This window comes from Heterodontus francisci, chromosome 5 (assembly GCF_036365525.1).
Source record: "Heterodontus francisci isolate sHetFra1 chromosome 5, sHetFra1.hap1, whole genome shotgun sequence".
Lineage (NCBI taxonomy): Eukaryota > Metazoa > Chordata > Chondrichthyes > Heterodontiformes > Heterodontidae > Heterodontus > Heterodontus francisci.
This window is the reverse complement of record NC_090375.1, coordinates 176994440-177018016: the sequence shown is the minus strand read 5'-3', so window position 1 is coordinate 177018016 and position 23577 is coordinate 176994440. Positions and strand designations below refer to the sequence as shown.

The 23577-nt window shown below is 43.6% G+C and overlaps 1 protein-coding gene across 1 annotated transcript in view; it reads right to left on the bottom strand.

Annotated features, from left to right (window-relative positions):
• Positions 1–23577, bottom strand: part of fer1l6 (fer-1 like family member 6) — a 166427-nt gene that overhangs the window by 127813 nt on the left and 15037 nt on the right. The window contains exons 6-13 of the mRNA XM_068032676.1: positions 19692–19754; positions 17034–17112; positions 14299–14458; positions 12158–12344; positions 7818–8010; positions 6050–6381; positions 3142–3250; positions 1174–1351 (exon numbers count right to left, since the gene is read on the bottom strand). Coding sequence (XP_067888777.1) covers positions 1174–1351; positions 3142–3250; positions 6050–6381; positions 7818–8010; positions 12158–12344; positions 14299–14458; positions 17034–17112; positions 19692–19754 — 1301 coding nt within the window. The remainder of the gene's footprint in view (positions 1–1173; positions 1352–3141; positions 3251–6049; positions 6382–7817; positions 8011–12157; positions 12345–14298; positions 14459–17033; positions 17113–19691; positions 19755–23577) is intronic.

Sequence of the window (23577 nt, the reverse complement as noted above, 5' to 3'; positions counted from 1 at the left end):
GAGCCAGTGTAGATCAGCTAGGACAGGAGTGATGGGTGACCAAAACTTAGTGCGGGATAAGATACAGACAGCAGAGTTTTGGATGAGCTAAGTTTACAGAATGTGGAGGAGGGGGAAGTGATGGTCAAGTGAACCTGGAGAAGCAAGAATATTATTGTTAGAAATGTTTTACTTTGTATCTCTGAATCTACTATGTGAAAGCATTCATACTAAGTAACTTGTGCCTGCCATAGTAAGGTGGCGGGATCTTGGGTGATGTGCATCATGGTCACTGTGATCTCCTGAAATTGTTTTGATTGCTTTTGGGAGTTGTAGAAGAGTGTTCTAGAATTCTGCTACCCTGAATCGGCCTAGGTTTTAACTCTCTGTTTTTTTTGCCAGTCCCAGGAATTATTGAGTCCTCTGATGGTGGGAGAGTTGGGCTCATGACACATAGTTACAAAATAACTGTATGAGACAAGCTTGACCAACTGGTCTTTCACAGTCCGTCATCTGCCTATGTTCGTATAAAAGATTTAGGTGTGTCATCATTGGAAGGGACCCTATATCCATTTCCCTGTATGCATTCACAATGCTTACAACAGCTCAGACAATTGATCAGTGCCACTGGTGCATTCAGGGTTCCCACTGTAACCAGCACAACATTATACAATGTGTTGATCACAGGTATTTGCACTAGGTATTGTAGTCGAGGAGGATGGAATTTCTATGGCCTGGAAACACCTTTGGTGCAGGTTTGCCCATTGGCACTGCCTGATCTTAGTGAAAGAAATTTAGGTGCAATGATGGGACTGTGCATATACGGAACAAGGCTACCGGTTTTGAAGCCAGCCCACATGGAGGCTAGTTTGGATTCCTCTACTAAGACCTGAATTTAAGTGGTTAGTCCTTTTCAGTTTAGTGGAACCAGTCTCTCATAATATTTACTCTGCTTCCTACCACATGGATTTACTTATGTATAGAAGTGCCAAGTGCTAAAGTTGCATCTTCAGGCAGTAGCCTATGACTTGCAAATCTGAGAGTGCAGTGTACACAATGGTGCAATTAATGTTTCGTCAAACAGCCCTTCACCACAAAAATCAGCCACCTTTAGCATTAGAATGAACAATATCCCAGATTTTACAGGATTATCCTTTTTTACTTTGTTAAATAGAATAGAATATTTTCATCCACCTATTGCCTCCAGATAGCAGTGGTTTCTCAGGTGTGGTAGTAGGCTTGTCAGACTCAGGTGTTTGACCTGATTCACTGCCATGTAACAGAGATGCAGTTTCCCCCTCATTCGTTTCTAGTGGTCGCCTTTTGATTGAAGCAGTTGGCGACACTCCATCTAGAACATTTCCGTAATTCCCTGTAAAAATGAAATGCAACATATAACTTCCCATTCTCATTCTGACTTTTTGGTCCAATAATTGCTCAGTTATTTATTACAAGACCTGTATTTGTCTCCAATTGTCTCTTGAGTATGATCCTGCAAGGTCCATTCTTAAATGTCCTTGCTCCTGATACATACATACACTTTCTAACAGCTTCTACTACTAGCAAGAAGTAAGAAGTTTAAAGGTGTTTTTACATTTCAAGTTTGTAAACTCATTGGCCCAGATTTTTCCATCAGGGGTGAATGAACAGCACTCGCTGTTCATCACATTTACACCAACCCATCGATTTTCTACAGGCTTTTGCACTGGAATGTGCAGTTATTGGAGATCTAAAGCAGTGTAGTGCTCTCTGCAGGGGATCTGAGACCTGTGTGAATGCAAGTTCAGGAACTTAACAGCTTTCCATTTGTTTCAATATCAAGTATCTCAGTGAGATACTATTGTAGGGGAACTACTGGAGAAACAGGGCAATTCGGACAACAACTTCCTGATTTCCACGTTTAACTGTGGACGCCAGAAGTTGTTTGATTTACTCCCAAATAACAGTGAGCGCTGATGGCCTCACCATTATTATTACTCTAAAATCCAGGCCATTGGAGGAGTAATGAGGAAATAATAGATTCCACCAAGTTCAGAGGTATATACGGAGAATAATGTTTTTTAATTTCTTCACAATTTTACATGGGTTTATATTCGGATGCAGTTATACGGGCATAATTGAAGGGAGTGGGTTGTGAGTTGGGGGGGGCGGGGGGGGGGGGGGCCGTAAAATTGGAAGGAAAGGCAGGAGGTGGAAAGCCTGTTGCCTACTCGATGACTCAATTTTATCAAGGGTGTGGATGGTTGAGGATGACCTTCCCACCCAGAGGTCAATTAAGGCCCTTAAGTGGACAATTCAGGGCCACTTAAGGGCCTCTGCCTGCCATCGCCGGCAGAATGCCAGCCACAGGGGGCCCTGAGCTGCGGGGGGTGACCACCCAGTAAAAGCTGGCAGCCTCCCTGAAGGCTCGTAGGGGTCTCCCTCCTAGTCAAGTACCCTGTGGTCCACAGATTGTCCCCCTAGCAGCAAGGGCCACCCCCTATGGAAAAACCCCCATCTCACCCCACCCTCGCCCCTATCAACAACCCCTCACCCGGATCTGCCTGACACTGGCCCCGGCGACCCCAACCGCACTTACTGAGGTTCCAGGCCGGCATCCATGATGCTACTCCAGGCCAGGTGCAGTGCCAGCAATGGCCACCATCACACTGACATTTGCTGCAACTCCCTCATTAAAATGACTGAATCGAAAATTGTGGTCGTAGGAATGCAGAAGTGGAAATTCGCAGCCAATGTTGGCGTTACATACTAATGTACTACTGTGGTAGCAGTACCTGCTTCAGGAAGATTGCATTTTTTTTGGCAGTTGCCATAGAGACTGAGTGGGAGGACAAAGGTGCCATCCTAACCTTATCTGAGGGTAAAGATGGGCTTCATTATTTATATCGTATCTGAAGTTACTGGGGTGTGTGCATAAACTCAGTTTTCCTCTCATATCCGACCTATCCTTCTACTGGAGGGTGTGATGTGATGGAGAGAGAGAGATTGTTGAACAGCTATTAATGTTTATTGTAATAACATTTCATTGTTGAGGGGAATGCTTTCTCACCCTGCAGTAGGTAACGCAATGCCTGCACTCTTCAGCATTTGCTGATCCAGAAAAACACTGATCATGAAAAGTACTCAAACTAATGATATAAATAAAAAATTGTGATTCCTTACCTAAAGATACCTCAAAGCTGATTGGCCTTTCACCAATTTTCCGGTCGATCATTGTTGCCTCAAAAATTGTACCAAACAGAAAAAAATCTTGGACAGTTTCTTCATCAGTCTGAAAAAGGCATTTGTTAGTCACAGCAGCTAATACTGAAAAGAGAAACTAAATACAGATACATTTCAGAATCTATGGGCTGACTTTACCCGGCCCATTACAGGCAGGCTGGGAGGTGGGAGGGCTGGCAAATGGCACGGGAAGGCATTGGCCGGGGAGCCTGATTTCTTCCTGCCGCTGGCAATGTGATATGGTGGCAGGAAATATGGCAGCACAGCCAACTGACTGGCAGCCAACTGAGCCACTTAAGTGGCCAATTAATGGCCACTTCCCACCTCAGTGGGCATTTTTCCTCGTCAGGAAGACCCATTGCCACATGGGGAGACTGCCAGGTGAACCCTGACGTCCTCCCAGCGGGCTCTGGGGGGCCCCCTTTATTGGCACTCCATGGCCCATGGAGGGGCTCCCTTGCAGCAATGGCCATCCTCGTGGCAATGGCCCTGCTGATGCACCATGACAGCTTCCCCCCACCCTGATCACCAGAGCCTCCCTGCCTGGCCCTAGTGTCCCACAACTCAATTCACATGTCTGCGAGGGTGTTCCTGCCATTGATGTGCCCTCTCCCTGAACCTGCAGATCTGACAAGCTGCTGGCCCTCTGATTGGGCCAGCATCCCCTGGGGGCAGCCTGCTGTACTAAATTGGACGGCGGCCCCAGTGGTGGCCTCTTAATTGACCGCCACTGGTAATATGCCACCCAAGGGTCCTACTGCCAGGCAAAACGGGGTCGGATCCTGCTTTCAGCCCTGGTGTCATTCTCACGTCACCTGATGCAGGAGCAGGCGCACAGAATTTATAACCAATGAGTGGAGTGGGCATTGGGCCTTTCACATTCAGGATTCTTCAGCAGCCAACTAAAGGTAAGTTAGTTTTAATTTAAAACAAACTTCCTGTGGAATCAGGAGGACATGCAGTGCTCCCTCCAACTCCATTCATTTCTATCCCTAAGTAGTTCATTAAAATAGTACCAAATTTCTATATTCACTAACATTTTAATGAATTTATTGAATGAAATTTCAAAGCACCCTAGTTTGCAGACAGCAGCTACTCACTACAGCTGGAATAATATAGGCTGTCCTGCACTCTGGACCTCTGAACAACTGGTATAAATATTACTATTAGACAGGCCAACACAAAGTATGCTCACAACTAGGGCAATGGAGTATGTGGGGAAGGCTAGCTGCTCCTCCTGAGATGGAGTCTCCTTTGGTGAAGTTGGCACTGACAGCCAGACAGAACTAAAGAGAGTCCTTGCAACAGTGGCAGCATTCCTGAGCAGAACAATAAGGAAGGTTAAACTTATTGAACTGACTGATGTCTAGCTCTGGTCTTGGCTTTTAAGACCATTCCATAACGAAACTAAACAACACCAACCTTGACTTCCTTCCTTCTGATGACCAGAATTGGACACAATGGGCCGGATTTTGTTGTCTTGTTGCCGGACGGGAACAATGGCGGCCTCCCCGCACGGGACCCACGGCGCCCCAATTCTGCAGCGGGAAACCACTTAGCATATTCACAGCGGCCACCCCCTCCCCACCACTCATGTGGCGGGGGCGGCATTGGCGATGCCATTCACGGCATCACCTGATGTGAGAGCAGGTGCTGGCATCATTTTTAAAAGGCTGCCAGTCCTACAGACAGTTCAATAAAGTGCAGAGTTGCCCCCTTACCGCCTTTCCCTTTACAACAAAATGCAGTGGTGACCCCTTCTCCTCCTCATTGGAGCCAGCTTCTCCTGGACGGGAAAGTGAAGACGCATGAGTAACACACATCCAGCTGAAGATCAGAAACTGCTGGTAGGATCGCGCTGGGATAGATGATAATTTATACAGAGAGGTTTTTTACATATGCAAACTTGGGTCCCGTCGCAGAGCGGCGGAGGGGCTGCCACAGAGCTTCCCCACTGCCAGGAAGATTAGGCCTGGCAATCCCAGCGTCACCTTCTCTAGCAGGCCGCTGCCGCTCTGATTTTCTGGCCTCCCAGCCACCAAACCCGACATCAGGCTGAGAACAAAATCCAGCCCAATACTTCAGCTGAGGCCTAACCAGTGATTTAGATAGGTTTAACAAAACTTCCTTTGCTTTTGTATTTTATGCCTCGAATTATAAAGCCATGGATCTCATATGCTTTTTTCCAGCAGCCTTATCAACTTTTCCTGCCACCTTCCTCGTAAGCAACTAATCGCATCATTCTCTTCTAATTTCCTGCAGACAAATAATGACTGGAGAAAGATAAGGGGGATGTACCAATAAACAAAAAGCATTTTCAAATTGGATGAAGTTAGTGCAAATTAACTATTCTATGTGACACATTCATTACTGAACACTGGACATGTGCCATATATACATTCACATCTATCTACACTTGTAACAAAAAGATTTAAAATCTCAATGATAAGCTTGATATGTAATGTATATTTTACATTTTCAAATATATTTCAAAAGCTCGATAGCCTACTATTACTATGAGAAGTATGTGAGCTGCACAAAATTTTGACCAATTTTGCTTGACTATGAAACTGAGCAAGACATTAATGTGTGTCTGTAACTCTAGTAAGATCTTAAGCTGTGAAGTAATTACATTAAAGGGAAATAGCACGGAACTATCTGAAATTAAGCTTTCTGCTTTGTCTGATTCCAACAAAAGACTTGGAGATTGCGATCGAATTTGAAAATAGTTAATATATCAGTAATGAACTTTATGAAAAAGTAGCAGAGGCTGCACCTTCATTCCTTCTCAACATAAAATGCCTTATCCCCAGATTAACATGAAAGAACTAATGATTGTAAAACAAACCCAAGAGGAAGGCTCTATCGGTTCCACTTCAATTTCAGTAGAGTTGATCTTATCAGAAGAGGCAGAAGATTTGGATTCTTCAGATGCGGGTGACAGTTTGTGATCTTTCCCAAATTTTGGCACAATCTTCAATTCCTTTGCTAGCTTAGAGAATTTGGAGTCAGCTGCACCTGCTGACAGAATCTCCACTGCAATTTCAATTAGGAGACGGCCCCTGAATGACACACCTTCTCCAAAGCCCTCATTGAGCTCTTGATTATCATCCATTAGGGTATAATTGCGTGTTGAGCCATACAAATTGATCCACGCTGGTCCAAATGTTGGCAAAAATCCTGAAAGAAGCACAAAAAGAAGTTTTTCTGGATATCAGTTTTCATTATATATGATTTTTCAATTTTCTAATATTAACATTTTATTAAATGATTTTGGTCATCTGTTTTTGTCTATTATTTGCAACCCATTCAACTTCTAGAGATTAAACCCATCTACTTGTCTCCTAAATATATTCTTAACCCCTTCTCACTCCAAAATGCATTTAATCATCTCTTGGGCCAATTTTAACAATTTGTTTCAATGACTTGCCCTAAAAACTAATTCCACAACTATATTATCCTTTGGGGTATCCTTTGAGAACTTCTTTTAAGTCCCAGTCGACTAACTTTACTTTCTATCCCCTTGAGTTTTATTCCTTCATCACAATGAACAATTTGCTTAAATCAATTTTGTCAATTCCACAAAGATCCTGAAAATTTCAAGGTATTCATCCCAAATTCTACTCCCTTCCAAAGAAAACAAGCTAATTTTCTAAACCATGCCTTGACATAAAAGTTTTCATGACAAATATTCCCTTTATTTTACAACTGTGTGGCCTCTCAAAAGTGCACACTGCAATCACAGCGGAGTGAACTCACTGCTTTATATAACAATATAGGGGTCACTTGCTGAAATGATGCACCTGATATGGAGCCTCACCCACCGGAAACACAGATCAGAAATTCTGCCATACTTTCCACAACATTCTATCCATCAGAATTAAAGTTTGGAAAATGATAGAGGTGCGTCCGAATTCCTGACTGCAATGACAGCCGGGGGGTGATCTAAGGATATGACCCCTTATAACTTTTACGATTTGTACTTTATCATCCAGATGAGACTCATATTTATCCTTATTGCCACAACTATAACTCAAAGATCTTTTGAAATCTGATGAATTAATTTGAAAGTCTTAAATATATAAATCAAGAGAATGGCAATATTATTAACAAAAATACCATAGAGTCATACTGCACTGAAACAGGCCCTTCGGCCCACTGAGTCTGTGCTGACCATCAACCACCCATTTATACTAATCCTACATTAATCCCATATTCCCTACCACATCCCCACCTTCCCTCAATTCTCCTACCACCTACCTACACGAGGGGCAATTTACCTATCAACCTGCAAGTCTTTGGCTGTGGGAGGAAACCAGAACACCCAGCAGAAAACCACACAGTCTCAGGGAAAACTTGCAAACTCTGCACAGGCAGTACCCAGAACTGAACCCGGGTCGCTGGAGCTGTGAGGCTGCAGTGCTAACCACTGCACCACTGTGCCGCCCCACCTTGCTGCTCCTGATATATGTAATGGTTTTAACTATTAAGCATTCAATAGCTTTCATTTTAGTGATTCTATTCAATCATTAAATGCCTACAAAACATTTATTTTAATGAAAATTTAAATGAACATTTTGATTTTCTGCTGAGAAATCTCAGAAATGGCTTTTAACCTTTATCTCCATCCTGTTCATTTGATATTTTCTTCAAGTCAATGTAATGAGTTCCTATGGCAACGTCATTAACATTCCCTTCATCCCACACCTGAATTTTGACTCGCCGGCAAAGAGGTGGAAACATTTCTTTGAAAATTATCTGTTCGCTCCAGACAGGTTCGGCACAGCTTTTCTGCACAGATGTTTGGCCCTGATGAACAGAAGGAAACAGTAAAGCAAAAAATTCTGTCATGAGCAGAGTGGAGAGAAAAAAAAAACATTCCATATCGACAACTGTTACATCACTGGTGGGCCCTCAACCGGCCAAATTCAAGCACAATTTGGATCTAGATTCAACTGCAACCTTATTCAAATTATACAAATCCCATATAACAGCAGCTACAACAGTGTGTCAAACCATATTTTCATGGGAGATTGAAGGAATCCAAATTCCTACAATAGGCAGAAATACATGACTAAAACAAATTAAGTGCAACTGAGCAAAAATACCTGAGTGGACAATTGGCCACTCACATTATTTTGGGAAAATCAAACATTGTTAACAAGAGCTTAAAAATAGTATGTATGCTACCATTGTAACTCAACGGTATGTGTCCACTTTTGTGTTGGTTTTGTAGTTAATGTTCATATTTTTTTGACAGTATACCGGGGAATAGTATATGTTTGATCCTTGGGGATTTAATATGAATGAATATGTATGTACCCGATCCCTAGTGGCCTAATTGTGGGCATGCACATCAGGCAGGATCCACTTACAATTATGTAAATCAGAGCCCTATGTCAATGTGAGGAACCCAATGTAATCCTGAAGGAAACACTGCAAGCCACTTTGGAAACAGGTAGGTCTTTTTTTTTGTGATTGCTCATCCTGGCTCCAAATAAATCTTCTGGTCTGTTGCCAGTTTGTCCTACCTACCACCCCATCCCTTTCCCCCACCCCTCAACGCTGAATTTCCAGCTCCATTCCTGCTGTCTGCTTATTTTCAAACTCAGCCCCCCATGGTTATCAAGCCAAGGCCTGAAGGCTTATTACAGAAAAATATTTTGCAGATTCTCTAGTGTAGAGGTGGGTGAACAACATCTTTTTTAGTAGAATTATTTACTTTGTCCACTTCTCCACCATTTACTGAGGGAAATGTTGCATTCTGTAAGGCCCTGTCGGCCTTTTCCATGAACTCAGATGAATGTTAAAGATCCCATAATATTATATCAAAGAACCAAAGCCCCAGTGGAACATTCCTGGTGTCGTGGCCGACATTCTCCCCTCTACCAGTACCACCAAAAAATGAATACATTAATCTAATGGCGATTTATTGCACTGCTTTGCTTGCTTACACAACAGCACATGATGGATTTCAAAGCAATTCAATGATTGGTTGTAATAAGATACTGTAATAATGGACTATATTACATGACTGGCAAATCTCCAAACATTGTCCACTGTACATCTCTCTCTTCTCTCTCTCTCTCTTTGGCCTCCTTGTCTCGGGAGACAATGGATAAGCACCTGGAGGTGGTCAGTGGTTTGTGGAGCAGCGCCTGGAGTGGCTATAAAGGCCAATTCTAGAGTGACAGACTCTTCCACAGGCGCTGCAGATAAAGTTGGTTGTCGGGGCTGTTACACAGTTGGCTCTCCCCTTGCGCTTCTGTCTTTTTTCCTGCCAACTGCTAAGTCTCTTCGACTCGCCGCGCTTTAGCCCCGCCTGTATGGCTGCCCGCCAGCTCTGGCGATCGCTGGCAACTGACTCCCACGACTTGTGATCAATGTCACAGGACGTCATGTCACGTTTGCAGACGTCTTTAAAGCGGAGACATGGACGGCCGGTGGGTCTGGTACCAGTGACGAGCTCGCTGTACAATGTGTCCTTGGCCATCCTGCCATCTTCCATGTGGCTCACATGGCCAAGCCATCTCAAGCGCCGCTGGCTCAGTAGGATGTATATGCTGGGGATGTTGGCCGCCTCGAGAACTTCTGTGTTGGAGATACGGTCCTGCCACCTGATGCCAAGGATTCTCCAGAGGCAGCGAAGATAGAATGAATTGAGACGTCGCTCTTGGCTGACATATGTTGTCCAGGCCTCGCTGCCGTAGAGCAAGGTCTTGAGGACACCGGCTTGATACACTCGGACTTTTGTGTTCCGTGTCAGTGCACCATTTTCCCACACTCTCTTGGCCAGTCTGGACATAGCAGTGGAAGCCTTTCCCATGCACTTGTTGATTTTTGCATCGAGAGACAGGTTACTGGTGATAGTTGAGCCTAGGTAGGTGAACTCTTGAACCACTTGCAGAGCCTGGAAGCCGATATTGATGGATGGAGCATTTCTGACGTCCTGTCCCATGATGTTCGTTTTCTTGAGGCTGATGGTTAGGCCAAATTCGTTGCAGGCAGCCGCGATCCTGTCGATGAGTCTCTGCAGACACTCTACAGTGTGAGATGTTAATGCAGCATCGTCAGCAAAGAGAAGTTCCCTGATGAGGACTTTCTGTACTTTGGTCTTCGCTCTTAGACGGGCAAGGTTGAACAACCTGCCACCTGATCTTGTGTGGAGGAAAATTCCTTCTTCTGAAGACTTGAACGCATGTGAGAGCAGCAGGGAGAAGAAGATCCCAAACAATGTAGGTGCGAGAACACAGCCCTGTTTCACGCCACTCAGGATTGGAAAGGGGTCTGATGAGGCGCTGCCATGCTGAATTGTGCCTTTCATACTGTCATGGAATGAGGTGATGATACTTTGTAGCTTTGGTGGACATCTGATCTTTTCTAGTAGTCTGAAGAGACCGCATCTGCTGACGAGGTCAAAGGCTTTGGTGAGATCAATGAAAGCAACGTAGAGGGGCATCTGTTGTTCACGACATTTCTCATGTAGCTGGCGAAGGGAGAACAGCACGTCAATGGTAGATCTCTTTGCTCGAAAGCCACACTGTGCCTCAGGGTAGACACACTCGGCCAGCTTCTGGAGTCTGTTTAAAATGACTCGAGCGAAGACTTTCCCCACTATGCTGAGCAGGGAAGTTCCACGGTAGTTGTTGCAGTCACCGCGGTCACCTTGTTCTTATAGAGGGTGATGATATTGGCATCGCGCATGTCCTGTGGTACTGTACATCAGAGGATGCATTTATATGTAAGGCCGTTAGTATTAACTTCAATTGCTCATCTGTATGACATCCATCAGTTTCCCACCCAAAGCTGGTGAGAAGGATTATCTGGCTGATGGATATGAGTGGGATTTTAGCCGGCAGGAGAACATTGCTGGAGACCAAAAGGAAGGGTCTGCAATAGTTAGGTAAATGGTTGGGAGGGGGATGATGAAGGCATTACAGATGGGGTACGGGAAGGAAAACCCAGAGTGGTGGGGGGGTGGTGGGGGGGCTAAGATTTCCTTGTGGTATCTGAAGGAGCACTCCTGCAACTCCTGACCCACAAAAAACAAAAACATTCTAAAAATAATTTTGCCTTTCTGGGCATTTTCTGATCTGGTGGAGAAGCTAATCTGAATGTTACTAGGGCTCCAAGGGTTAAATTATGAGGAGAGATTTCATAAACTATGCTCACCTTCCCTGGAATATAAAACATTAAAGGGGGATTTGTTGAGATTTTAGGCTTTTGAAAGAAATTGATAGGGTAGAGGGAGAGGAACATTTTCAACTGGTGGGGAATCTAGGACAAGGGGGCATAATCTTAAAATCAGAGTCAGGCCATTCAGGAGAGAAGTTAGGAAACATTTCTTCATGCAAAGGGTAGAAGAATTATCTAACTCTCTCATGTAGAAGGATATGAAGCTAAGGGAAATGGATGGAGTTAAAATACAGATGAGTCATGATCTCATTGAATGGCGGAACTGGCTTGAGGGGCTAAATGACCTACTCCTGATCCTGTGTTTCTAAGTCATGATGGCTTCCTTGTGCAGGCCTTGGGTTAAAATTGCAGGCGGGCCCCAATGACATAATTGTAGCCCAGTCTACATATTTAAAGAAGGGCCCCATTGTCTTCCAGTAGGTTTTTGCAGCTCTCCTGCTCAACAGAGCAGCATAAAATTGCAACCCACAGAATCGGAGTGTGCACATCACCGTGGCCATTTTAACTGCTCACCCACCCGATTTCCGCCAATGAGGCAAAGCTAAATCGGCCCTCAAGTTTTGTAATAAATAACACGTAACGTAATAAAAGGCAAGACATCTAGTCATCCAGTCCACCGTAATCCTATTCAGCACTAAATAATAAAGTTGTTTAGCATCTGTCTCAAATAAACAATTTCAAGTCGCAGTCATTTTGGTGAGGTTACAGAGGTGTGCAACGAGCATGCTAATAAACAGAGAAATAATTTGAAAGGTAATACCCTATGACCAGCGAAAGTGACGACGACATATGGGTCCACAAAATCCTTATTGTCGCCCAAGAACGCTTTTGTTACATTTGCCATGAGGCGAGAATTCATCTTCGGCAGTCCCTGAGCTTTGTAAATTTTGACAAAAAACCTTGCCCACGGTCTCTCCGTTGGAAACCCAATTGGAATAAGCAGATTCCTATTACAAACCAAAAATTGCATTGTAAATAAAAATTCAACATCTTTTACATTCTTTTAAGGATTGAGCATTAACTGAACCAAAAAGCTGATTAAACAAAAATTGAATTACGGGGAGTTAGGTGGCACAGTGACCTTTCACCTCTGAAACTGAGAGTGAACTCCAGCTCCGATTGATGGAAGGAGGAGCTTCTGGTCTGCTGGCTGTAAGGGTCCTATGTGAAATGATTCTGGCAGTCTCCCAATCCCACTCCAGTGGTCACGGGCCTACGGCACAAAATTGCTCCAAATTCAGTGCTGAGTGGCCTTGTCACTGACAGGCCTAATGATGATTGGTTTGGGCAAAGGAAAGAATGTCACACTGCTGCAAGCAGAGGTGCTGGCAGAATAGAGAAAATGTCACTCTGCATCTAACTGTGCTGCAGCTGGCCTGTCAATGCTTGCTGCTGCCATTGGCTGCCTGAATTGGAACTTGGCTCATTCACTTGCACTTAAATCATCCCCTTCAGCACAATATTTTTGAATAAAAATACAGATTCTCTATCATAAGAAAAAGCATTACTTTAGTTGAAAAAAATACTTTTCAAGATGTTAATTTTCATATGCACAAACAGTAAACACACATTTTATCCTGACATTAAAAATCTCATGTTTCATCTGTTAAAAAGTCACCATGAATATATCACTACACTGGCTTTGAATAGAACATTTTGGAAATACATGGCAGATCCATGAATATCTGAAAGCAAAGCAATAAGTTAACATCTCAGATATACATTTCATCAGGACTGTTTCACCAAGGGGACAACGCATAAAATACTAAGCTATCTTTATAGATGCTTACTTGCTTTGCCAGAATTTTTTGTTTTTTATTTCAGATTTCCCACACTGGAAGTTTTTTTTCTTTCTTTGTAATTGCATAAAGGTTTGAAGCTGAACACAACTTGGTTCTCTCTGTCGGACAGCAGCTACTGTAAATGGAGCATGGCTGCACCAGAGCCACTGGGGGTGGAGGAGGTCTGGGCTGCTTCTTGGGTGGGAATCCCTTATTGCTAGATAGCTGGTGGGGTGGTCTACTCCTCTCCTGTCTTTTTTATGCCATATTCCCAAACTTCTCATTTTCCCAGATTTCCATTGCTTCACACCCCCTCTGCAATTCTGCTTTTGCCGTTTACACCTTCTCTAGACCCGTCTTATATTTCATTTCTTGTCCCATTACCATCCCCTTTGCCTTGTCCCATCACCCCCTTTGTTATTTAATCACTCCTGCATTCCACCCTATATTAGACCTTCTCTTTTGTTCTTCCCCCTTTCCCCTTTCCTTGGCTCTGTACGTGTACATTCTTCCAGTTCTGATGGAAAGTCAGCAACCTGAAACATTGGGCTAGATTTTCCCTACAAGCTTCTGAATCCCACCGTCAGCCTCAAATGGGAGACAGAAGCCTGCTTTGCACTCATTATGATTTTCTCCGGAGCAACCAATCAATGGCCAGACTATGGGCTCACCATCCAATTAAGGCTGGCGGGCAGGCTCTCAAAGCTGCACAGCCAATCAGAGGCCTTCCAGCTTGAAAGCAGCAACAGGATGCCATGACAGATAGGAGAGGGAGAGGACACACCAAAAAAAATGTTAAACTTGAAATAAAAAATGACTTTTGCAGGCAGGCACCACTGTTAGTGGGGGAGGGGGCAGCCCCTCTACTGGCCGGCCTGTGAATGCTGCTATAATCAGGCAGGCAGGGAGGGCCTCTAGGCCTGCCTGGAGTACTGCCCCCCGCCCCCCCCCCCCCCCCCACCCCGGTCTGCTGCCAGGAGGCTGCCTCTAGGCAGTTAAACTGGTCCCTGCCTCTTGCCAGAACCTGGAGGCTGACTAACCCTGCTGAGTATTTCCAGCATTTTTATCACAATTTTGTTTCTGTTTGATTTGCTCAGAAGGAATGAGAGTATAACCGTACTTTTCAATCTGTTCCTCAGTGGCTTCACTGGTTTTCTGAGAAGTTTGCATGCTATCTCCTTTCCCAGCAACAGAAATGTCACATTTGAGGTAGCCTTTCACCCCAGTCTTGATATGACTAGGATCAGTAAGAGGTGCCCACTTGTTACAGAACTGATGGCCTAAAGCAAGGGCAAGTGAAAAAGTTAATTCAGTATGCTCACTTTAATTCATTTTTTAAAAAATTATAGATAATTGCAGTCAGAATTACATTTTGTTGTGTTGCTCTGTGATCTGCTGCAATAATTGCAGCAATTAGAATAAAGATGTTGGCTTAGACATTAAAGTAGTTCATTGGATGTCAGCATTGCTGGCAAGGCCAATATCTACTGTCCATCCCTAACTGCCCTTGAGAAGGTGGTGATGAGCCGCCTTCTTGAACTGCTGCAGTCCTTGCGGTGTCGGTACACCTACAGTGCTGTTAGGGAGGGAACACAAGGATTTTGACCCAGCGACAGCGAAGGAATGGAAATATCGTTCCAAGTCAGGATGGTGTGTAACTTGGAAGGGAACGTGCAGGGCATGGTGTTACCATGTGTCTGCTGCACATAAACCAACAGTTCTAGGTCTACTGGTGACTCTGGAGAAAGCTCGGCCCTTTCACTTTTCAAGCAGAAAAGCATCCTTCAAAGTGCCTCTTCGCTGTTTTGCAATAATGAATTAAAGCTTTAAAGAAAATGTGAACTACAAAATGAAGCTTTAAAACAAAAGGAATGCTGTTAAATTGGGGAGAATGGGCAATTCTTTTATCTGCGTAATAGAATGTTCTTTGGGAGTAAATGATTTAATTATACAGTGGGAATTACACACGCCAACTTGAAAGCTAAAAATAACCATTGCAAGACAACTTTATGATTCATAAGCAGATTGTTTGATGGTTTCCTGGCCTCACATGTCTGGTACAATAATAGTTCATTTGTGTCTTACTCAATCTTTATCATCTCGGGCACCCACCACACCCAACACCACACAGCTACAGGTGTGAGATAACTTGTTTATCAGTAGGCTACAATAAAGTCTGTTACATATTTATTATCAATATTTTTACTCTTTTTTCCAATCTATTTCATTCTGAATCTTTCAAACTCCCCAGGGCCATGCATTGTTCCCTAGCCAATTGTTTACTGAGTGACTCAGTTTTCAATTTATTTCCACTGCCAACGTTGTCTCTGCTGATACTCCCCCTCAGTGGGTTGGAACATCTTATTAAAAGATCAGTGATCCCTTGCCTGTTCCAAAAAAGAACAGGGAGTTGTCCTGAAGGCCCGGCCAATGTTCCCCATTAGACAACAATCAATTCAGAATTCAGGCTGAATTTTCCTCCTGCGTGGTTTCGCCACTGAGGTAAGGTCAGGCAGGACTTCCAGCCACCACCATAACCCCTACCCATTTTCCTGAATCAGGGCTGGTAATCTATACACGGTGGGCATCCAGTGGCATCAATGCCACTGAGAGGGAGCCTGCTGCTGCCAGGAAGCAATATTCAACAGTGCTGCAATGGGCACCTTAGACAGTCCCTGCAACAGAAGAAGCGGAAGTCACAGTTAAAGGGGTAGAAGAGCCTCAGAGATATATTTTTAAATTCCACTAATGAGCTCAGTGAACCAATTGGCCAGGAAGAAGAGGTAAGAATCCTCTCCTTCTAAATGTTGGGGGTTGGAGGCAGGGTGGGAAATTGGTGAGCATTCTATCCTTATACTGTCATCCTTTGCATGGTGGTCCCAGGTGCTTGTACAAAGGAAAATTGTTCAGGTCCCACCTCCATCACTTGCAGGCAGGCTCAGGCAGGCTCAGGCAGCCTACTTTCCTGTGTGAGGGAGCAATATAAATTCAGGTCGGCAATGGCAAAGGTGCGAATGCGGTGATGGGCCTCTTCTTTTGATTTTCCTTCATTTTACCCCACTGTACAGTATAACAGAGGAAAATACAGCCCTTCATCTAATCCTAGTCACGTTTTCCTATGTAACAACCACATCAAAGCCAAAATTCACTGCAGATGAAGCACTTGGATTTGTTTGCAAGAGGCTATATACAAATGCAAAATTTTGTTCTCTTTCAAGAGGTCCTAGTAGGTAAACTGGATAGCTATCACCAAAACACAGTTTCCTCAAGAAACCCTAGCTCAGTGAAATTAGTCCCATCTAGGGAATTAAACCATCATCTGAGCTGGGTAGACACAAGAGGAAAACTGTGCCAGCACAGAATCCAGAACCTTGGTGGAAAACAAACAGCTGGATAGCACAGAAGTGCACAAGGAATTATATAGAGACCTTTGATCATAACAGTTTTGAGAAAAACCCAAGAAAATATTCAGAAAGAAAAAGTAGAGTATTGCAATGAAAGAATTTACATTAGCAATCTGGGCTAGCTTTTCTTAAACAAATGATGCACATTCAAAACTATATAATTTCTAATATCAAATGCTGTATACTGAATCTATGAAGCAGGAACTTGCTAGTAACTGTAAGAAATACGAGGGGTGATTTTCCTGGCTCTGGCACTGGATTGGCTGGCACAGTGAACATTGGAATATCGGATGGGTCCGAGCACAATGCTGGTAACGGAACCCACCCAATTTTCCTTCAGACCTGTGCTCCGGCAAGTCCAACCTTCTGATATTCCATGCAACCCAGTGTGCCCAGAGAACAGCCAGGAAAACCTCCCCTATAGCTTTGAGCTGACAACAATTGAATGTACCTGGTTCATTGTAAACTGTTCCCACATCCAGTTTAAATGATCCAATCAGTGTTCCACCGATCAGTTTGGAATGTAAGACCTGCACAATTACATCAGGGTTTAGAAAAATAGCAAACAAGTGAAAAGGTTTACTGAAAAACTCAGCATTTCATGCTGAGATGTGAAGATGATTAAAAATAGGACATTCCCATTTTGATCCTGTACATTGATCATTAACATGGCTACTCATGGGAAGCTTTGATCAGCTCATTTGCTGATAGTTCCTTATTCGTGTGAGAAAGGTAAACTTGTAGGTTTGGAATTTGGGCCCAATTCCACAAAAAACAGTGAGACATATTTTCATGAGTGGATTTCGGTGAGTATAGATTCATTAATATGTCCCTATTTCATTATATAACAACTCATTTGTATAGTTATGGTGCTGCTATTACTACCTAAAATTATCCTTTAACTAAATACACTGCATGGTGTGATGCTGAACCACAGGCCCTGGTTTTAAAGGGGAGTGGGTATGTTGTGCATGAGCCACTAAGTAGGCGGCAAACCTAGGAGTCTGGGGACCTGGAGACCCAGCTGATCATAATGGCTGGGGCTTATTTGTATAAATGTTCCCACAGTCCCACCCGAAGCCGACCACATCCACTACCTGAGAAGTGGGCAGGCGACAGCAGGATTTGGGTGGCAGGAGGCCACAGTTGGTGGTCTGAGGGTGTTTTCTGATCACAATCGAGGGGAAGGGTGAGGGAACAATCGGGGGCAAGGGAGGCCCAAGGCTTCCTGGTGAGGCCTGGAGGGAGAACTCTTGCCCCTCCTGGCCCACAAAGAAATCGTTGAGCCTAATCTGCATATTTAAAGGGAGGGGGGCATTAAGTAACCAACCCTATTTTAATTGCCCCTTCCACCCCTGGCCCTGTTTCCTCCTGGTGGGGGGAGTTAGAATCAGAGCCATAGAGACCAAAACATTCCCAGTTCAGTTCTTGGTCTGTGCTGAGTTAGCGAATCTGAGTTTGCAGTCTGGGCTTGACAACTGGTTTCAACAATTTTATGCGAAGGATCAGCTAGATTTGTCACTTCCGATCATTGTTCACAATTTTGACCAATGGTGGACGTTTGTTAACAAGAATCGGGCGAATCTGTAGTAAATCCTGTAGCTGAGAATTCTGCTGACGTTAACTGTCCAGACTAACATAAGAAAATTGTCCACTTGATGAAGTACTGAAGGACCATTAGTTCCTATAGAGCTAAGAAGGGTTGAGGTAAATAATTTTTTTAACTGCAATAAAAGGCAATTTTGTGTGGCTTGAGTATTACTCAGTTCTTCCTATCTAGCACTATATTTGTCAAGAATCTGGCCAAAATACAAGGGGCTGAATATTAATCACGCGTCGCGCTCCTCAGTGACGCACTTTCAACTCGCCGGCCTTCCAACACGGAAGCGCCGCCGAGGAGCTCCTGCGATATTATGCGCGGGGGCTCATTTAAATAGTGGGAGTGGAGCAGCTGCCCCCGATGATGTGTAGGGCACGGCCACCACATCCCTGGCAACAGTGTGCACGCCAATGCGTGGGCACCGGTGCCATTTTTAAAGGGCTTAGCAGAGATTTTAATTTTTAAAGGGACCAGGACTATAACTTTTAATAAAAACAGTACATTTTACATAAAAGCAGTACTTCCACCCCTTCTCCCCCAGTGATCACACAATAAATTTATTTCACTCTCCCCCCCCAAAAACCATTCTTGACAGTCCCGAACTTTAAACCCCAAACTTTGCACCTTTTGCCCTTCAACCCCTTCCCACCATCCCCACAGCCAACAAAAAATGTTTTCCCCGCTTCTCCATCCCTCCTGCCCTGAAAATGTTATTCCTCCCCCCTTCGCACCAGGTTCTCGCCTCAGAACTCCGGACTGAGTTCTGAAGGCGCGCAAGCTGCGTTCAGAGTCGGTAAAATCGGCATGGGACGTCCGCCGTCTGCAGGTAAGTTTATTTGCATCTCATTTAGATTCATTTGAATATGCAGATAAAAGGCCCACCGCCAAGTGACGGGAATGCCGCACCAAAGTCCCCGGTAATATGCAGCAGGCTCTTCTCGATGTTGTGGGTCGAGGCGGGCCTCTCCCCGCAAAATTTTACTGGCCCCCGTGCCATGACCCGTGGTGTCAAGGGGCCGGTAAAATTCAGCCCCAGATGTTCCCTCGGCCAATCCTAATCTATACAATGCTTGAGTAAAATCAATAGCAACAGAATGATTAATAGCTTTTGAAAGGTAAAAACCTCTGTGCATTACTTAATCATCAAATCTGCTCTTTAGAAAATAGTTTCTAACTTTATTACACAAAAGGACTTCTTCCCTGCCCGAGATCGTATGGGGTAGATCTTGACTTTGTGCAATCGTGTAAAGTGAATTGATGGTCCATTTTACATTTGTCATTTCCTTCAATGGAAGTAGCAACAGGAGTGGTCTAGCAAGCTGTCAACTCACTGGCATGCACTTTACACTATCCCTGTTTGTTTAAATCACATTGAGAACACATCTATTCTTTTTCTAAATTGTTTTGCAATTCAGTTATAGTACACTGGACAGTTAAAACTTCACAGCATCTTTATCTGATCATTTACAAAATGTAATTTAAAATGTGTATAATCTTGTGATTACTTACTGAAAGTTTAATGATTCTGTCAAACAATATTTCTGTTGGGCCAATGTAATCAAACATAAAGTACTGCAAAGATAGAATGAATAAGTAATTAGTCATGTCACGGTAAATATTTTATGCAGTTCTATTGTACAGTCCAGTACAAATACAGGGATATCAGAAGCATCCAAAATGTAATTGTACATTAACCTGGGTCAAATAGGGCACAAAAGAAAGGAGCATTGATGGGCCAAATGGACATTTCTCCCTTGATTGTTTCTCAGTTCTAAACTTTGTCTTGCTCTCTATAGAAATGAAACAAAAAACTCTTTGAACATAAGAACGTAAGAAGTAGGAGCTGGAATGGGCCATTCGGCCCTTCAAGCCTGCTCTGGCATTCAATAAGATCATAGCTGATCTTCTAAGCTACACTTTCCACACTATCCCCATATCCCTTGATTCCCTGAGTGTCCAAAAATATGTCGATCTCTGACTTGAATACACTCAATAACGGAGCACCTACAGCTCTCTGGGATAGTGAATTCCAAAAGTTCACAACCTTTGAAGAAATTTCTCCTTATCTCAATCCTAAATGGCCAATCCCTTATTCTGAAACTGTAACCCCTAATTCTAGAGTCCCCAGCCAGGGGAAACAGCTTTCCAGCATCTACCCTGTTAAGCTGCCATAAGAATTTGTATATTCTAATGAGATCATCTCTCATTCTTCTAAACACGAGGGAATATAAGCCTAGTTTACTCCATCTCCCCTCATAGGACGTTTCTTCATCCCAAGAATCAGTCTAGTGAGCCTTCACTAAGGCAAATATATCCTTCCTTCGGTAAGGAGACCAAAACTGTACACAGTACTTCAGGTGTGGCCTCACCACGGCTTTGCTTTGTTTTACTATCTAGATGGCAAAGCGATTGCTAAGTTGTTTAAACCAGCTGCTTTCTTTGATAGTTCTAGATAATTAGAGTAGGAATCTAGTTCAAGTAAAAAGGTAACAGTTTAGATGTAACCTCAGGATTTTTTAAAAATAACTAAATACTATTTGACATTGCTATTGTCTCAACTGTTCGTTATGACTGATTTTCAGGATGTGTGAGAGAGACATGTGAGATATTTGTAAACAGCAGATCATGTTTGACTCATCTAATTTAAATTTTTGATGAAATAACTGAGAAGGTTGATGAAGGGAATGCAGTGGATGTTGTCTATATGGATTTTAAGAAAGCCCTTGATAAAGTACCACATCGGGCGGCACAGTGGCGCAGTGGTTAGCACCGCAGCCTCACAGCTCCAGCGACCCAGGTTCAGTTCTGGGTACTGCCAGTGCGGAGTTTGCAAGTTCTCCCTGTGTCCTCGTGGGTTTCCGCCGGGTGCTCCGGTTTCCTCCCACCTCCAGAAGACTTGCAGGTTGATAGGTAAATTGGCTATTGTAAATTGCCCCTAGTGTAGGTAAGTGGTGGGAGAATGGTGGGCTTATGGTAGAGAATATGGGATTAATGTAGGATTAGTATAAATGGGTGGTTGTTGGTCAGCACAGGGCTGAAGGGCCTGTTTCAGTGCTGTATTTCTAAATAAATAAAAGGCTGGTTAACAAAACTGAGGCTCATGGAATATTGTCCAATGGGATAAAAAAAATTGGCGTAAGGACTGAAAACAGCGATTCATGGTAAATGGTTGTTTTTCAGACTGGATGATAGTAGACAGTGGTGTTTCCCCAAGGGTCAGTCTAGGACAACTGCTTTTTTTGCTATATATAAATGATTTGGATCTTGGAATATAGAGTAGCGTTTCAAAATTCGCCGATGATACCAAACTTGGAGAAGTGGCAAACAGTGAGGATGATACAAACCGCCTGCAACAGGACATAGATAGCGGAATAGGTAGACAAGTGGCAGATGGAATTTAATGCAGAAAAGTGTGAGGTGATACATTTTGGCAGAAGGAATAGGGTGAGACAATGTAGACTTAATGGCGCAGTTTGAAAGACTGCAGCTACAAAGGAACCTGGGAGTGCATGTGCATCGATCTTTGAAGGTAGCAGGATATATTGAGAGTGTGGTTAGCAAAGCATGTGGGATCTTGGGCTTCATAAACAGAGGCACTGAGTACAAAAGGAGAGAAGTTATGCTGAACCTTTATAAAGCTCTGGTTAGGTCCCAACTAGAGTATTACATCCAGTTCTGGTCACCACACTTTAGGAAGGATGTGAGGGTCCTTGAGACGGTGCAGAGGAGATTTACCAGAATGGTTCCGGGGATGGGGGATTTTAGTTACAAGATTAGGTTGGAAAGGCTGGGGTTGTTCTCCCTGGAGCAAAGGAGATTGAGGGGAGATTTGCTAGATGTGTACAAGATTATGACAGGCTTAGATAAGTTATACTAGAAAAAACTGTTCCCATTAATTGATGGTGCAAGGACTAGGGGGACACAGATTGAAGGTTTTAGGCAAGTGATGCGGGGGAATGTGAAGAAAAACCTTTTTATGCAGCGAATGGTAATGACCTGGAACTCACTGCCCACGTGGGTGGTGGAAGAGGAAACAATCAATGATTTCAAAAGGAAATTGGATGGACACTTGCAGGACTACAGGGATCAAGTAGAGGAGTGGGACTGATTTGATTGCTCCATGGTGCACCGGCATGGACTCGATGTGCTGAATGGGCTCCTTCATATGCTGAAAATTACTCTATGACTCAATGAATACAGATGTGAAATGTTTGATCAACAGTGAAAGTTTCTGCATTATTTTAGAAACAAAAATACAGGGAACATGTTTTAATTTATGTTTTAAAAAGTTATCCAACCAATAAACAGCTGAAGAAAATTGTAACATCAATTTATATCTACTTTTAAACACAATCGATTTATATTTGTAGTGTTTCGCGAGTTTTATAGCTTTTCTCCAGAATGAAATAGAAATCAATATTACATCGGTATCACCTCTAATCTCCCATTTTGTTTAGCAATGTTGCTGAATTTCTGTATTTTGCTGTTGCCCTTTAATTACTCACAATTTTAAAAGATAATTCTGTTGCAGAATATTTGTTATTTTTTCTTCCTCCCCTTCTGCAGCCTCCCCTTCTGCAGGCTCCCCATGCTGCATGTATGTGGCAGGAGGAGGGTGGATAGCCAACTTCCAGTCCTCTGCCAAGTCGCTCAATTACTGTGGAGTGCAGGAATTTCCAGGCAGATGCTCTTTGGAACTTTCCATCCATTCCAATGACCTGATTGCCATTCAGTAATCCCACAGCAACGATTTTTTTAAATTCTTTCATGGGATGTGGGCATCGCTAGCAAGGCCCTAACTGTCCTTGACAATTGAGTGGCGTGCTGGGCCATTTCAGAGGGCAGTTAAGAGTCAACCACATTGTTGTGGGTCTGGAGTCACACATAGACCAGACCAGGTAAGGACAACAGATTTCCTTCCTTAAAGGGCATTAGTGAACTAGATGGGTTCAACAACAATCGATGATAGTTCCATGGCAGCATTACTGAGACTAGATTTCAATTTCAGATTTGTATTGATTATTTGAATTTAATTTAAATTCCACTAGCTGCCGTGGTGGGATTTGAACCCATGTCCCAGGGGCATTGGCCTGGGCCTCTGGATTAGTAGTACAGTGACATTACCACTACGTCACTGTCTCCCCCTAACATAGTAAAGATCAGTGAGTCAATGTGTGAAGATTCGCAGGTTTGAACCTATGATCTTCCATTTTGGGCAGTCTGCCCAGTTTCCTCAAATTGGCACAGGATATTGGGGCTCCAAAGCATTTCCTTTACGATTTATGGACTAAATCTTCAGGCCTTCCATCCATTGGAAATAAGCTGGAAGTGACATGAAAATAGACTACATGAACTTACCATCCCATTACTGCCGTCCTTGTTGATGTTACAATTC